Source organism: Parasteatoda tepidariorum, chromosome 1 (genome assembly GCF_982258835.1).
Source record: "Parasteatoda tepidariorum strain Cologne lab strain chromosome 1, Ptep-v5.0, whole genome shotgun sequence".
NCBI lineage: Eukaryota > Metazoa > Arthropoda > Arachnida > Araneae > Theridiidae > Parasteatoda > Parasteatoda tepidariorum.
The window spans coordinates 92095225-92111604 of record NC_141755.1 but is presented as its reverse complement, the minus strand read 5'-3'; the positions used below and the strand labels follow the sequence as shown (position 1 = coordinate 92111604).

Genomic DNA, 16380 nt, shown 5'->3' with positions numbered 1-16380 from the left:
CTTACACACTCTCAGAAATTAAATTATCATTTCTGCCGATTCAGCAATTTTTGAATTGCATTTCGTTTTTTTTTTTTTTGACACTCATTTAATGAGGAAATAATAAAACATACAAAAAAAAAAAAAAATGCGTTGGAGCAAATTCATAATCAACAGTTGAAGTTGACTCTGATCAGACGATTCAAATTTGAAAAAAATAAATTGCGCCAAAAATATCATCAATCTCAAATTTTGTTTTCTTTGGTTCGAACATTGATGAGTTTCTTACTTTAACAACAACTTTAATTTTTTTAAAAACTCATGTCCAGATATATTCGAAGTTAAATTTAAAATGTATATTTTAAACTGTAGAATCTCCCTTTTTTTCAATTTTTATTTTATTTTTGCGTGAATTGGCCACGTAACCAAAGAGAGTATTTTTTAAAGTAAAGCTGAAATTCGTACAAATGGCAAAAATACAATTTGTGAAAAAAGGGGGGAGGGAATAAATCAATTCTATCTTCCAAGAGCAGAGCTGTACTCTTAATTTATCCTTGATATTCGATGGACACATTCAAGGGGTGGATCACTCATCTAAATTCGATGAGATCAACCACTCAGGAAATGGGGATAAGGAAGCTTTGGCCAACATCTTTCCGTTTGTCTTTCCCTTAGCTAACCAACCAGAGCTCTTCAATCCTTTCTCTACGTGACTGGTGTAACTAACAATCAGTTAAAACAATCTAATTTAAATGAACTATCGCGTTCGAAAACAAGCCACCAGCAGTAAATTTCGTATGAGGATTGCCTGCTTCCGGACAACTAAAACGACCCTTCACAACAATAGCTATGAAAAGTTAATAATGAAAAAGAGTTGAGTATCAATAAACCAATCGTTTATACTTAGATTTTGATTTAAGGCTTTTCTAACTGTGTCATTTTTACTGCAATTCACAGTGGGCCAGCATCCAAGGTTTCGTGGCCAAAATTAGTATTTCGATAAAATTTGTTTCAAAATTTGGGGTTTTTTATGTGCAGGTAAATTGAATTCATAGTTAAAATTTTGAAATACACTAAAAATACCCAAAAAACAAAATGGCGACTGAAATAAGGCGAGCAAAATTAAAAAAAATAATATAGTACGTTTAAATAATTAAATATAGCAATGAAAATATAATAATTTTATATTAAAAATGAAAAACATAATATATTTCCGAAGTAATACGTATTACAAAATAACGCGAAAACATGAAGAAAAAAAACATAATTTTTGTTTTTCGGTATATTTAGTCCACCCTTGCAATACGGGCAAATTGGGGCAGGTTTTTTCGAAAGAAGAAACATCAAAGAAGATAACAAAAAAAGTTTAGCTAATTACCTCGTGGAACTTTTTGGAACTAAGTTTCGAAAGTCATTCAAACATTGTAAAATATCAAATGATACGATATAAACTATAAGTTTGTCAAGAGTATCAACTAATTCAACAAATTGAAAGATTGTAAACAGTAAGGCGAAATTCCTATATATTCTGAAATAAAAATTTAAAAGTTACATTTAAAAAAAACATTTTTTAACATATTTTTCATTGCATTGTACTCTCGTCGGTCCAAGAAGTAAATTATAATATTTGGAATGATTATGAATACTTAATTTGGGGTATATTAAAACTGCCTACACATATTTTTGTTGAATACTAAATTTTTGACTTTTGGCCAAAGATCATGGTCTTCTGGCCCACAGTTCAATTGAGTAATAAACTATTTTTATAATTGATAAGAGTTCATAACAATTATTTATGACCGTTACTTGAGTTTTATGAGCGAGTTCTAATATTTATTAAATAAGAGTGAAAGGTTTGTAAAGAGGCGGTGCCGAGCATTACTATCAATCGAGCAGCATCATTGGATTAATCGTCAATATTTAGATTTCGATTCTGTTCTTCGAAGACTGTTTTAGCTTATAAGACAATCCTTTTTTTTGAATTTTAATACTTATAAGTAGAGTCGCAAAAGCACAAGAAATATTTAAATAAGCAGCCCAACTCAAAAATTCTGAAAATTTCCTGAGTAAAATTATTAATGATGCATTTCAAAAAATTAATCTCTTTATGAATTTAAATCATTGATATTTTCACAAAGTGAAATTCTAAATAAATTATACGCAGCATAATTTAAATTAATAATTATGTATTAGTCTACTTTTATCTCTAATCACATTTATTATTCTACCAGAAAAAAATATTTACAAATGAAGGAGATGCCAACTATAAATTCTAGTTCTAATATTTTTTTTAAAAAAAAATACAAGAATTTTTATATATAAATGTGATCGATGATTTCTGTAAACTTCTGAACTTTGGATTTCCGGATCGCGGTTAGCGAAAAATCCGGAAATCCGAATTTTTTCGGGAGCACAATCATCTCTGAAATAAGAGACTAAACCCAAGAACTTTGGGGAAATAAATGGGAGTTAGCTAATTATTTATTAAGATGCTAGATTCTTTTTTTCATTATTGGGAGTTTGAAAACAAGGCAAATGTTGGTAGAGTTAAAAATACGAGGAATTTCTAATTAAGGCGTAAACCCAGAAAGTTTAACCCAGGAAACTAGAATTAACTACTTATTTATTAAAATGGCAGTTTTTTTTCCTTTTTTTTTTGATTTTGAAAATAAGACAAATACTGGTAGAGTTGTAAAGAACAAGGAATATTTTAAGAAGGGTATAAACCTAGGAAGTTTAGAGAATTAACTTACTTAAATATTAGGATGCCAGTTTCTTTTTTCTACATTATTTGTGATTTTGAAAACAAATATTGGTGGTAAAATTACTTTAAACCCTATAATTGTATAGATATAATAGAAAAAAAATCCTGTTAATAAGCATGTTAGAATAGCCACATTGTTTTACACATCTCAAAGGAATTAGGTTAATAATTGCATTACCTTTTAGTTACCTCAACTTATATTCTTAATTTATAGTCTTAGCGTAAAAATCTTGAGAGAAAAAATTAGATTTATATCAATTAAAAATCAGAAAACATACTTTCTATATAAAACCATCATCCAGTTGAAGAGGAAAATTCAAATAAAGAGATGAGAAGTTTAGAGAGGAATACACTTTAAAATAAATGTACAAGAAATTTTCATAAACTTACGCAACATAAAAAGTCAAAATGAACTACTTAAAGTAGTGAACATTTGTTTCTGTAAAGAAATGCTATGTTATCTTACTTTTCAGAAGGAAATTCACTTCGGAATCTGTTTAATTCCAATGCTTAGTGATTTCTATTTTTTGAATGTTGCAAAGATTTTATTATTACATAAAAGTTTTGTCTTGAACGCCCATAAAAATTAAATCACGAAGCCTCATTATGATTTTAAAAAAATGTGTCAAGAACAAAGTCAATAAATTAAGTCTTGAGGCATTTTCAAATCTTCCAGAAGAGACTTTTTGGAAAAAAGGCACAATATTCATGAAGGTTTCATATTCTTGGCTATTGTACCATTATCCATGGTCAATTTAAAAAAATAAAATATACATAAACAACCTATCTGGAAACAATACTAAGAAATAGTTTGATGCCAAAATATCCTTTTTCAGAAAAAAAGGTTGCTTATTATATTTAACTCAAAGCACCTTAACTATTAAAAACGTTAATAGATACTTCGTAATGAATAAAAAGCTCAATAAAAGTGTAAAATATGAGTTTTAAATTAATTTATTTACACTATTGTTATAGTACATTAAGCATACAACTGGAAGTACTAACGTTAATTCTGTACAGAAATCATTATTTTATCAGTTCTGCATTAACTGTTCACCATTTCACGGCATTTAATACAAGGGTTAATAAAGTAAATATATTATTAAAATGAAACTGGAATAGATAAACTAAAGAATCTAAATAATAAAATATAAAAAAATTCCATTTATGAAATAAGCAAATTATTTCATAAATGTATATGTAGCACCTGTTTAAAGTGCAAATATGAACATAACACCATAAGTAAAACAAATTTTTTATAACACCATAAGTAAAACAAATTGTGCCAAAGAAAAACGAACCACCCTGAATAACTTTTGATTTAACGGTTGGATCTTCACCTTATAGGATTCAATCTTAATGGTTCGAGGGGGTGACCTCAAATATACAACTTCTCAGGAAATGTTCAACCGTTTTGCTCAAATTTTGTAATGTAACTTTAAAATGATGTAAAAAATTGTATACCTTACAATTGAACATTTTTTCGCCTATTATGTAACAAAATAATAAAAATTAATAAACATTGACTAAAATTTATTTTTTTTGCATGGAATTATCTTTGGAAGAACGAATTTTATAATTGTACGCAAAAATTTTTCAATATGCTTAAAAAGTTCTCGAGAAATACACAAAAAGTAAAATAAACATTAAGGGGTTTTAACCTTGAATCTCTCTCCTAACAAAACTATTGGGATCATATTTAGCAGATTGCAGCTACCCCCTATATTTTGGGGTAATGAGAATCCAGAAATCCAAATGAGTTGGGAAATAAAACTATGCTTATTCAGCAGGGGTGATTGTGAGCTCAAGTCAAATTTCCAAAAAATTTCCTGAGTTAAAAAAAAAACAGTTTAAATTAAAAAATTAACCTGGAGAAGTAATTAAAATTTACAAATGTGTCTTTCTTTCTTGAGCTAATGATTATAACAACTATTTACTGATAAAAAATGGATATTAATCATGAATATAAGCTTATAAAGTATCTCTCTGGCTCTCCCTTACAAACAAATAAAATAAACTGTGTTTTTAAGTTCCACCTTTGAAAATTTGATTTCCGGAAACTTCTGGATCTTCGATCTCCGGATCACTGTTAGCGAAAATTCCGGAAATCAGGATTTTTCCGGAGTACAATCAGCCCTGATTCAGAGAAAGTACGTATTTGGGTCTGATTTCGGGACTTAAAATATCGTCAGCTCTAATATTAATTAGCATATTTGAGGTCACTCCCTCAAAACATTAAGAATGAGAAGATACGATCGTTAGATCAGAAGTTATTCAGGGTGGTCCTTTTTTTTAGGTGCACTGTACATACTCTAACTACTGTGGACTGACCGTAGTTGGAAAAATAAATTTTTTATAATGGTAGCAATGGTAATGTATTTATATTTTATTAAATTAGAATTAAAAGAATTTTGTCCATCAATAAACACAAGTAAATTAAACAGAGATATATATAATCATATAGAAAACTGATTGAGTTCTAATAATTTTTAAAAAAAATCTGTTTCAAAAAATTTGGCTTTAGTTCACTGCCACTAAAAAAAACAATTCAAAACTACAAAGAATCCGTAGTAGTTGTTGGTATTTCTGTATATGTATTAAATTTTAGTTTAAAAATTAGCATTTTAAAAGAAATTACAATACGATGCAAAACATGCATCAAGAAAAAAGCTTTTATTGAAGCAAATGTAAATTGTTTAGAATGCTTAGATGAAAATTGAAATGCAAAATATTTAGAGTAAAAAGTTTTTTCAAATTATTACACCTAAAAATGAAAATTCAAGCACACTTTAGCTGAATGGAAATAAGTTTCTGCAACACTATCAGCCTACAGTAGTCTTTACTGAAAACAAACGAATTAAATTTCTCTATTTCACTTTAGTTCTATAAAAAAAAGGTTTTCAAAAAACTAAAAGAATAAAAGTTTAAGAATAAAATAAAAAATTAAAGAATAATTTGACTGAATAGTACACATACAAGTACATTTTCAAATTAGAATTAATATTTTTTTCTAAATCCATATCTTAAAAATTAATTTACTCGATGTATGCAGGAACATGAAAAAACTACATCAAGATAAAATCTTCTTGAAAGTATACAACTATTCAGTTTAAATAAAAAATTTGAATTAAACGTAGCATTGTGCAAATTAAAATTGTTTTTTATTTACATTGATAATATGTATGATTTTTATATGCCTTATTTTATTTACACAAACAAACTTATTTAGAATGTTGGTGAATTTAAAGTATATTTATTCAACAAGACCCTTTAGACATTAAATAATTAATTTTTTTAATTAGCAAGGAAACTATAAATATGAATAATTTATAGCATTTTTACCATGAAAAATAAATTTAAAACATAGATTTCAAATTATATTTAATATTTGATCAACTGAATATAAAATATAACTGAATTTTCCATTGTAACAAAGAATAAGTCATGAATAATTATAGAATAGAACTGATCTCAAATGGTAAAACATTTATTATAATTAGTTTCAGTACATTTTTTAACAAGACATAAACTAAAATGGTTTGAAAACAATATTAAAAAAAATGCTTTAACAAAACTCAAAATGTTAGAACTTAAATAAAAAATATATCAAGTAACTAATGAAAACCTTATCTTTTTAATAATTATTAGAACAAAACAATAACAATGAACAATGCTAAGAAAACAATGCAGACAAGAGACAGATGAAAGAGCCAAGAAAAAATAACTATAATGCTTCATCTATTGCTTTCCCTTATAAAACTTGTTTACATTCTTTAATTGAAAAAGTTAAATATTGCCAAGAAGTAAAACTAAATATAAAAGCTATCATTTAAAACAAAACACAATAATCAAAATTATTATAAAAGATTCCTCCCTTTTCAATGGTACAAGTTAAAAATTCTTTATCATCTTGGGTATAGATTAGATATTATCTATCAATCTATTTTATCATTATTTATATACATAAAAAAAGAATAGCAGAAAAATTGAATAAAATTGCAATGCTCTATTAGGTTAGTGTATTAATTTAAAAATACAGTCGGACCTCTATTTAACGAAGTCGCTAAATCCCGACAATAAGTTTGTTACATGGAAAACTCGTTAAATAGAAAATCACCTTTTAAAATACTTGAACAACACAAAACAGGTTTTAAATTCATAAACACTAGACATAATTAAAGTAGCAATGAATACACCGTTATCTTGTACACTACTATCTACTATTTATTTTATAAATCTTAACCATAAAAGAAATTTGCATGGAAAGCAAGAATAGAGCAAAATATTATCCAGTGTTACACTATTATGCTGCATACATTTTCAACTGAAAAAAGCTAAATTTATGCATAAAAATATAGCTGCATTTAATACAAAAAAAATTTAAACATACATCACCACATGTATTAAGTTTAATTGCTACTGATAAATCCGGTAACTTCTAACTATCATATCTTTATTTATTGCTTTTAGACTTATTTAAGAAACAGAAAAAAATTGGGTACATTACTTGCAAATAACAAAATTTCTTAAATCGTGATGGAATCTGTAGAAGTTTTCAGAAAGATTTAAATTTTTTGCAGAGAAATTTTTGCAATGAGGCAATTTGTCTGCAAGTTAATTCTGCAGTGACAAATATTTGTCTGCAAATGAGGTCTTGCATAATTTTTGCAAAGATATGCAAATATTACAGAATAGTTTGCAATATACTTTGACAGAAAGATATGCATGTTTTAGTCGCACGATGTATAGCATATCTGTTTAAAGAACTCTTCCTGTCACAAAGTCTAGAGTTGTCTGTTAATATTGAAAAAGAGGCAATAGTAGCCTGAAAATAAATCTGGTGTGGTGTATTAAGTTTTTATTGAATCTGTTAAAAAAATAAAATAAAAAATTCTGTCTACTTTTTTATATGCTTTCAATATGGATCTATTCCATTTTCCTTTATAAGTAAAATTTCATATATTTCAAATTCAATTTAAACAACATACATTTCTTGAGTTTGATTTTTAAATATCTTAAACTTAAAAATTCAAATTTTGCAAAAGTCAAATTTTGCAAAGTTGCAAATTTTGCGTAAGTCTCATTTATTAAAAAGATAAGTCTCCACCTGCTGATTAGAAGTACCCCTGTACCAGCTGAAGAAGGCTCAATAAATTCCGCTATTGGGGTTAGAGGTAAACAATGTATTTTAAGCAGATTATGAAATTTCTAAAAAGCAGCAATTTTCATTAATAAACTGTAAAACCATAATCTTGACAATAAAATCGCAATTGTGGATAAATCATAATAATTGGCACCTCTGTGGTGGTGACCAAATGATTTTATAATGAAAATATGTTTAAATGATATCACTCTTGGCAGTATTTCTTGATACATTTTCTTTAATTTGGGGGAATAAGTTTTTCAAGATGGTGGACACTTCTTAGCATGCACAATAAGGTCTGAAAAAAAGATTTAAAAAAAAAAACTTAGACTGCATATATAATAAATAAAATCAATGTATTTTTCCTAAAAAAAACTTCAATAAAGTTTCAAAGAGTATGAATAGAATATAAATAGTGTAAGCTTCAAGAGTATGAATCGCATAATGAACAGTGTTTTCATTTTGGGCATAGTACAATATTCAATAAGTTTTTCAAGGCAGAGAAGTTAATACAAGTTAATGCAGAGTTCTTAAATTTGTAGTTCTGAAACTATAGTTTGTTTGAACCCAAACATAGAATCAAGTTAACATGTCTTATTAGACATTCATGGATTATTAGACAATATACATTTTTCATGTAAATTCCGAAAAGCTAATTAATAAATCGACTTTATAAATAAAATTTAAATGCAGAAAGCATATTAGAGTACTACACAACAGCTTATACTTATATGCTCACAAATGACTATATTATATGCTCGCAATGACAATCTCATTCTGCCAGGAGTAATACAATAAATAATAATTGCTATCGTATTCATAATATCATATAATGAGCAGCTTATACTTATATGCTCGGATATGACTATATTATATGCTCGCAAATGACAATCCCAATCAGCGAGGAGTAATACTGTAAATAATAATTGCAATTATAATTATAAGTATGTGAAAAATCAAAAATATGGATTAGATTTCTTTTTTAGGAAACATCGGGCATTTTTATACCAAATTAAATAATTTGGTCGATTATCAGTATGTTTCATTTCACTTTTTTATTTGCTTCAATTTTCCTGTTATGTATACTTTACTGTTCTGAATAAGCAACTGAGAAAATTTACAAGTGAGGGTTTCTTCTAAGAAGCCAAATCAACCTTTCTCGATTGAAAAGTATCTTTTCTTAAGTGTTTTTTTTTTTTTTTTTTTTTTTTTGTAATTTCTATTTATTTTTTTAAATTATTAATTTCAGTTGAAGACAGTCTTTCCTTTTGATTATTTTTCTCTCTCGATGAAGCCTATAGAAAATCGGTAAGTAAGAGATATTTTTGATTGTGCTAGTTTATAGTTAATAACAATGGGGAATGTGGGGATAGTTGTTATCGACCATATCAACCTTCATCTATGAAAAAGTACCCCAACATAGAATCGAGTTAACATGTCTTATATACTAGTGAATTGGAAATTGTATTTTTGTAGTGGTAGATACACTGCAGTACACCCCCACCAAAATTTTATCGGAGACATAGAATTCGATGAACTGATGCATGGTCGCTCGTGTGTTCCATTAGCAGTCAAGTGTATACAGACCAACATTGTGTGTGATCGAGACTAAGTAGCAATAGCGAGCAGGTTGATATTGTCGCTGCCACAAGTCAACTTTTCAATGTGGACTATCTATTGAAATAGGCATGTTCAAATCAGAGTGGGAGTTTCTGTCAAAGTAGGCGTGTTCACATCATGTCCGAAGGTCACGAATGTGGGGATAGTAGCTATCAACAATGTCAACCTTCATCGATGAAAAAGTACCCCAACATAGAATCGAGTTAACATGTCTTATATACTAGTGAATTGGAAATTGTATTTTTGTAGTGGTAGATACACTGCAGTACACCCCCACCAAAATTTTATCGGATACATAGAATTCGATGAACTGATGCATGGTCGCTCGTGTGTTCCATTAGCAGTCAAGTGTATACAGACCAACATTGTGTGTGATCGAGACTAAGTAGCAATAGCGAGCAGGTTGATATTGTCGCTGCCACAAGTCAACTTTTCAATGTGGACTATCTATTGAAATAGGCATGTTCAAATCAGAGTGGGAGTTTCTGTCAAAGTAGGCGTGTTCACATAATGTCCGAAGGTCACGAATGTGGGGATAGTAGCTATCAACAATGTCAACCTTCATCGATGAAAAAGTACCCCAACATAGAATCGAGTTAACCTGTCTTATGTACTAGTGAATTGGAGTTGTATTCTTGTAGTGGTAGATACACCACAATTACTTTATTTACTTGTTTATTTTCTGAAAATGGCAACAGCTTTTTATAAAATCTGCTTTGGACTATATATGACGTCAAAATATAAATAGATAGCTATAAAAGCTGCATTGATATCCTGATCTTGCTATGATTAGATTATTTTTACTATTCATTAAGATGACTTTTATTTATTTTTGAGCGATTTGTTTCAACAAACATTTTTTGAAAAGTTATTAAAACAAAAGAACTCATATTCCTTTTCATTTGTAAATTAGTCAAACATATTTAAAATAAGTACAAATTAGAATGCAAAAATTTCACTAAAAGGGTACTCACAAATCTGTTATCAATATTCATGCCAAGCGGCTTTCAAATTGTACATTCAATCAGATGAGCTGTTTGTTGTACATAATATACAATTTGATATTTAGTTCACAGAGACAGTACAAAAGCTTAAGCACAGAAAAAAAATCTTATACAAATGATTAAAAAAATAAATACCATGAAAGCTTATAACATAATATGAAAGTTCAAATTTTAAAGTTATATTGGTGCATATTTTTTGCAAAACATAACCTTTTCTTTTCTCTTTTGTAAGGTCAACAAATGTTAATGCATTACAATAGGTAGTACGATTAATGCTCGAAATCATTAAAAAAAATTTTTGCAACTGAAAAACAGAAAAAATAATATCTCAACTGATTTATAAGATGTATCACATTATAAATAGGCAAATTTTAAAAAAATCAATTTCAAATACTAATTCAACATCAAATCTTAATTGTGGAACTCTTCCCAAGTGTTCTTTAAGTCAATAGTAAACAAGCATATTAAGGGTGATCTGAAATAAAATTTTACATCTTCTACCTCCCATGATACCTTAAGATAATCATATGAGTGCAATGCCCTATTGAAGTCATGAATTAGCAATTTTAGATCTTCTACCTTTCATATTAACCTTAAGATAAACATATGAGTGCTATTTAAGTCATAAGCCCTATTTAAGTCATAAATTAGCAATTTTAGATCTTCTACCTCCTATGTTAATCTGAAGATAATTATATGAGTGCCATTCCCTATTTAAGATATGAATATAATTTGTGTTTTTTATCCAATTTTATTCTTTGAAATAAATTTTATGCAACTTAGTAACCTGAAACTTATTTTTAAGGTTTCAGTATTTTAAAACTTCTTAAAGCTTCTACAACAGCTTGGGAAAAATAATTAAATCATAAAATCTGACTAATTAAATTCAATTTTAAAAAAAAGAGAAACAAAAGCAATTCAAAAATATTAATTTAAGAATTAACAGGGAATCAGAATTCATATAATTATCTTCAGTTTAGATAGGAAATGAGGGAAGTAGATTTAGATTCCAGAACACACTAAAGAAAATTATAAAAGCTACCCTATTTACCTTTGAAAATCACAGATTGCTGATGTAAACTTGTTTCGAACAAGGAAAGTAGCTATAGCTTCAGCTACCTATTAAAAAAAAGCAATTAATTATATTATCAGTTACAGTTTCATAAATTTGCAGCAATTACTCAAGTAATACTGAAAAATAAGCATAGATAAAACAGAGGGTGATATTTTAAATACAATAATTGTAAATTGTATATATTTAAGAATTTACTTTTTGCACAGTGAGCACGCTGAACTAGTTTAAGCAAGTCTACAGTGAAATTGTAACACCCTGAAGAACTTTTGGCCTAAGGATGGGATATCTTTGCAATGAGTTTGGCTTGGCTTAAGTTTCCAACTAGTTAAATGTTAAGTTTCTGACTATGACATGTTAATAATTAGTGCAAATAATAATTTACTTAATACCATTAATTTACTTTGAGTATTATGCCATATCTCAAGTAAATACAGAAATAAATATATCTTTGCACCCATTTAGAAAATAATATATCCAGTTATGCAAAAAAAAGTAGTTATTTACACATTTTTTTAATGGTCAAATACATTTCAAATTGCAAAAAACACAAATTTTTACACCTCTAAGGAATGCAATTTTGAAAACTGAACATTAATAATTTGGTTGAACAGCTCCTGAAGAAGAATAATTCAAAAATAAATTTTATATCACATTTGAAAAATTTAATTCAAAGTTTACAATTAATTACTTAAATTTACGTTGTTAAAGAAGATGCAAATATTTCTAAGCCTTAACAATGCAAAATATTTTAAATTATTAGTAAACTAAAATACCAAAAAACAATAAATAAAAAAATAAGATTATTTTCCTGCAATAACTTACTTGAGAATAAACAAATTTGTTGTTAAATGAGAGCAAAGAAATTTATAAAGTTTCTGGAGACATGATGAAATATGCGAAACAGCAGAAATCTATCTCCGGATGTAACTAATAAATCAGATTTCCACTTTTTAAAGGTAAGTTTATTTAGAGAAAGTATATTTTTTAGTCTAGCTTAAATTATCATTACACTACTCAATTAGCATATCTTAACTGGGTCTCTCAAAATATAAGCATTGTGTCTTGGTACATAAAAATCTGATCACTAGGTCAAAAGTTATTTAGGGTATAAAGCTTTTTATTTTGTACACTGTATATTTTTCTTCAAATAATAATATATTACCTTATCTGGGTCATCTTCATGTACAGCATGTCCGCACTGAGGTAAAACTTGCATTTGAAATTTTCCTAGACAGATGAATAATTTTGAATATTAAAAATATATTTTTAACATCTTTTAAAAACAAAAAGGCTATTTTAGAAAAAGTAACTTTATACTAATTGCGTAAAATTACATAGCACATTTTAATTACTATTTAGGGATTAGATTAAATTGATTATAGAATAAAAGCAAAATAGTTTTATTTTAAGGTAATATTGATTAAAAACAATCTAATCTATGTAACAGACTTTTAACCCTAACTATTATTTATTCTTATATATATATATATATAGCATATGCGAAACATAGATACACAATGATTTGATAAATACAAAAAACACAAAGAAAATTAAGAAAAACAATAAGTTTTATTTATTGCGCATAAGCTGCAAGTAAATAGAACTGATAAAATAAGTTCAAAATATAGATAAAACAAGAGAGAAATTACAGAACAATGAAAAAAGAGGAAAAAAATGAAAATAATAAAAATAACAAAAAACTCGGGGGGGGGGGGGGGGGGTGAGAGATCCGAAAAAAGGACAAATTTTTTTTTAAAAATCCAGAAAATAAAAGATATAATCTTTTCCTCAGCCCACACGATTATATCCGCAAGAAAGAGTGCATTCTAATATTGTATCAATATAGCCAAAGCAAAAAATATCAATACTATAGTGTGAGGAGCACTCAAAAAATTTTTACAAAAAAATTACAGCAAATAAAATAGAACACAATAAGTAAAAATAAGTTCACACAAAATAAAAATAACACGTAAAAACAGAAAATAAAAGAAAAAGAAAAAACAGAATGAAACATAAAATCCTATCTTACATTCTATAAAGCGAGTAGCGAATTCAATTGAACTTACATGAACAGGAAATTTTTCGTGTGCGTTTGATGCGCTTGTTTGATCTAAGAAATCAAATGCACTTCAGTAATGCAGTAAGAATGCACTTTAATAAAAAACTCCTCTAGTTACGCTTTCATCTCAATTTGCGCTTTTGTTTTCATTTTTTGCAATCTGGCAATCTTGTTACGAAAATATTTTAAATCATTCTTGAAAAATTTCCCGTTCATGTAAGTTCATTTGAATTCGCTACTCGCTTTATAGAATGTAATATAGGATTTTATGTCTCATTCTGTTTTTTCCTTTTCTTTTATTTTCTGTTTTTACCTGTTATTTTTATTTTGTGAGAACTTATTTTTACTATTCTATTTTATTTGCTGTAATTTTTTTGTAAAAATTTTTCGAGTGCTCCTCATACTATTGTATTGATATATTTTGCTTTGGCTATATTGATATAATATTAGAAAGCACTCTTTCTTGCGGATATAATCGCGTGGGCTGATGAAAAGATTATATCTTTTATTTTCCGGATTTTTTAAAAAAAAATTTTCCTTTTTTACGGATTCTCCCACCGGTTTTTTGTTATTTTTATTTTCCTTTTTTCATTGTACTGTAATTTTTCCCTTGTTTTATCTACATTTTGAACTTACATATATATTACATATAGTGTGAAGCAAAATGAATTAATTTATTAAGTTTCAATATAATTGTTAAAACTATGCAAGCAACATAATTTCATTTTAGTTATTTTACCTTTTCCTAAAACAACACATTTAGATTATGAAAAATTAAACGTAACATATAAAAGTTAAATAGATACACAATGATTTTTATAATGACTTAAGTTTAAGTGTTAATAAATAAACACTTAACTTTAAAAATTATAAAAACAAATTGTATCTACATTTCTTTCCACGCTAATTTAATGAAAGGGAAAAATTTAATAGTTAATACAGATCTAAAAACATGTCATAATTCAGGAAGTAAAAACTGTCAATTACTTATTTATGACTTCCTCGAGCAATAATTAATGCAAACAAAAGTTTTGTAGAATGCAGCAAAATTATTAAACTAATATTAATATCATGAAGATAAGAATTCTAATCAGCATGCAAAATTGCTCTCACTCTAATTTAGAATAAAATTAAAGTTCAACAAACATTTTACTGGATTTCAAAGGATATTAGTGATACTCACCTTGCATTTGACCAATGGTTAAATCCTTATCAAGTCTATCCACGCCTTTAAAAAAATGAAAATTAAGTATAAAAAGTATTACAACCATTAGATGTTAATGAATGTCATAATAAATAAAATATTAATCATAACATGAAAGTAAATAACATTTAAATAAAAAGAAAAACAAATTACCTGCTAAGAGAAGCAGTTTGGGCACAGATGTAGACAAAAACATGTTTGATAAACCCTCAAACCAACCTAAGTAAAATAATAAGTAATGATAAAACAGACATATATAATTAAAATGAAGCATACAGTATATACATCTGTGTGAACTAATATTTGAAGCTAATAAGTAAGCAACAGTGTTTGACCAACACTTCCTGTATCATAAGAATAACAAAGTAAGAGATTGACTCAAGGGCTGCAGATGGAATATCTAATATCTTAATTTTTTCATATTAATGATTTTCAATGATATGTGAATAATATTGAAACCCTTGAGACCATACTGGAAACTTAATTTAAGTATTATTATTACTTTCAGTTTATAAATTCTTTTATGGTTTTGTACAACGGAAAATTCTTAATACTACATCTGTTAATGTTTGATAATTTTTCCTATTTTTCATAAAATTTTGTAACAAGCAAAAATTTTAACCTGGCTAGTACCTTTAGAATGGAAATTTCACGCACTGGTGTTGATTTTTAAAGTTATGTAAATTATTTATACTAATCAAAAACAAACAAAGAAAATACTATCACAAACCTGCATTTAAAGTTTAGGTTTTGGAAAAGAATAGATAACAATAAAAAATATCTTTTTCAAAAAAAAAATAATAAAAAATTTAAAAAAAAAAAACATTTTTTTGTGCAAATTTAGATTTTTAAAAGATCAAAAATAGTATGTTTCACTGATTTAAATAAGTTTGATTTAAATCGCGACTGAATTAAATCATAATATAAATAACTTGAAAATTTTTTTTAAAAAAATCTCTGATTTAAATTTTAAAAAAATATATTAGCATGTAATTAGTCGGAATTTTTTTGCAAAATTTAACACAACTTAAACCTATTTATAACTTATATGAAATAAAATCTGTGCCAAAAATTTAAAATATTTTTTGAAGAAAGGGGGGAATTGAAGCTATTTTCAACTTTTCTATGTTCATGGATCATAGAATATCCACGCCTTCTTTATCAGTAACATCGAAACTGTTTTTGACATTTCTTATAATCATGTTATCATCAGAAATGCTTTTCACAATATACAAAGAAAAAACAATAAAAAATATGTATAATTTTTAGGTAACTAATAAACAATAAATATTTATCTTAAATTATTTTTTTTTTCAATTAATTACTACATAAGTACAATTACCATTCCAAAACTTTTCAGTCTTAGACAATTCGATACGCCACACATATTTTGCTGATTGAGCTGTCTGCAGAGGGAAAATATAAGAATTAATTTTACATAAAGAAAAGAGAGAAAAAAAAGCAAAGCATAGGAGTTACACAAGTAAACAAGAATAAGATTTGTTGCAGTTTACTAAGAGCTAACTATAAGA

The 16380-nt window shown here is 27.0% G+C and overlaps 1 protein-coding gene across 2 annotated transcripts in view; it reads right to left on the bottom strand.

Moving 5' to 3' along the window:
- Positions 1 to 6214: 6214 nt before the first annotated feature.
- LOC107453469 (protein phosphatase methylesterase 1) overlaps positions 6215 to 16380 on the bottom strand; it is a 29082-nt gene continuing 18916 nt past the window's right edge. The window contains exons 11-17 of one of the 2 annotated variants that reach the window (XM_016070330.4): positions 16191 to 16254; positions 15002 to 15067; positions 14828 to 14872; positions 12748 to 12812; positions 11562 to 11629; positions 10481 to 10539; positions 6215 to 8184 (exon numbers count right to left, since the gene is read on the bottom strand). In XM_016070330.4, coding sequence (XP_015925816.1) covers positions 10527 to 10539; positions 11562 to 11629; positions 12748 to 12812; positions 14828 to 14872; positions 15002 to 15067; positions 16191 to 16254 — 321 coding nt within the window. In that variant the 3' untranslated portion in view covers positions 6215 to 8184; positions 10481 to 10526. The remainder of the gene's footprint in view (positions 8185 to 10480; positions 10540 to 11561; positions 11630 to 12747; positions 12813 to 14827; positions 14873 to 15001; positions 15068 to 16190; positions 16255 to 16380) is intronic. The other variant, XM_016070322.4, reaches the window with a different exon arrangement.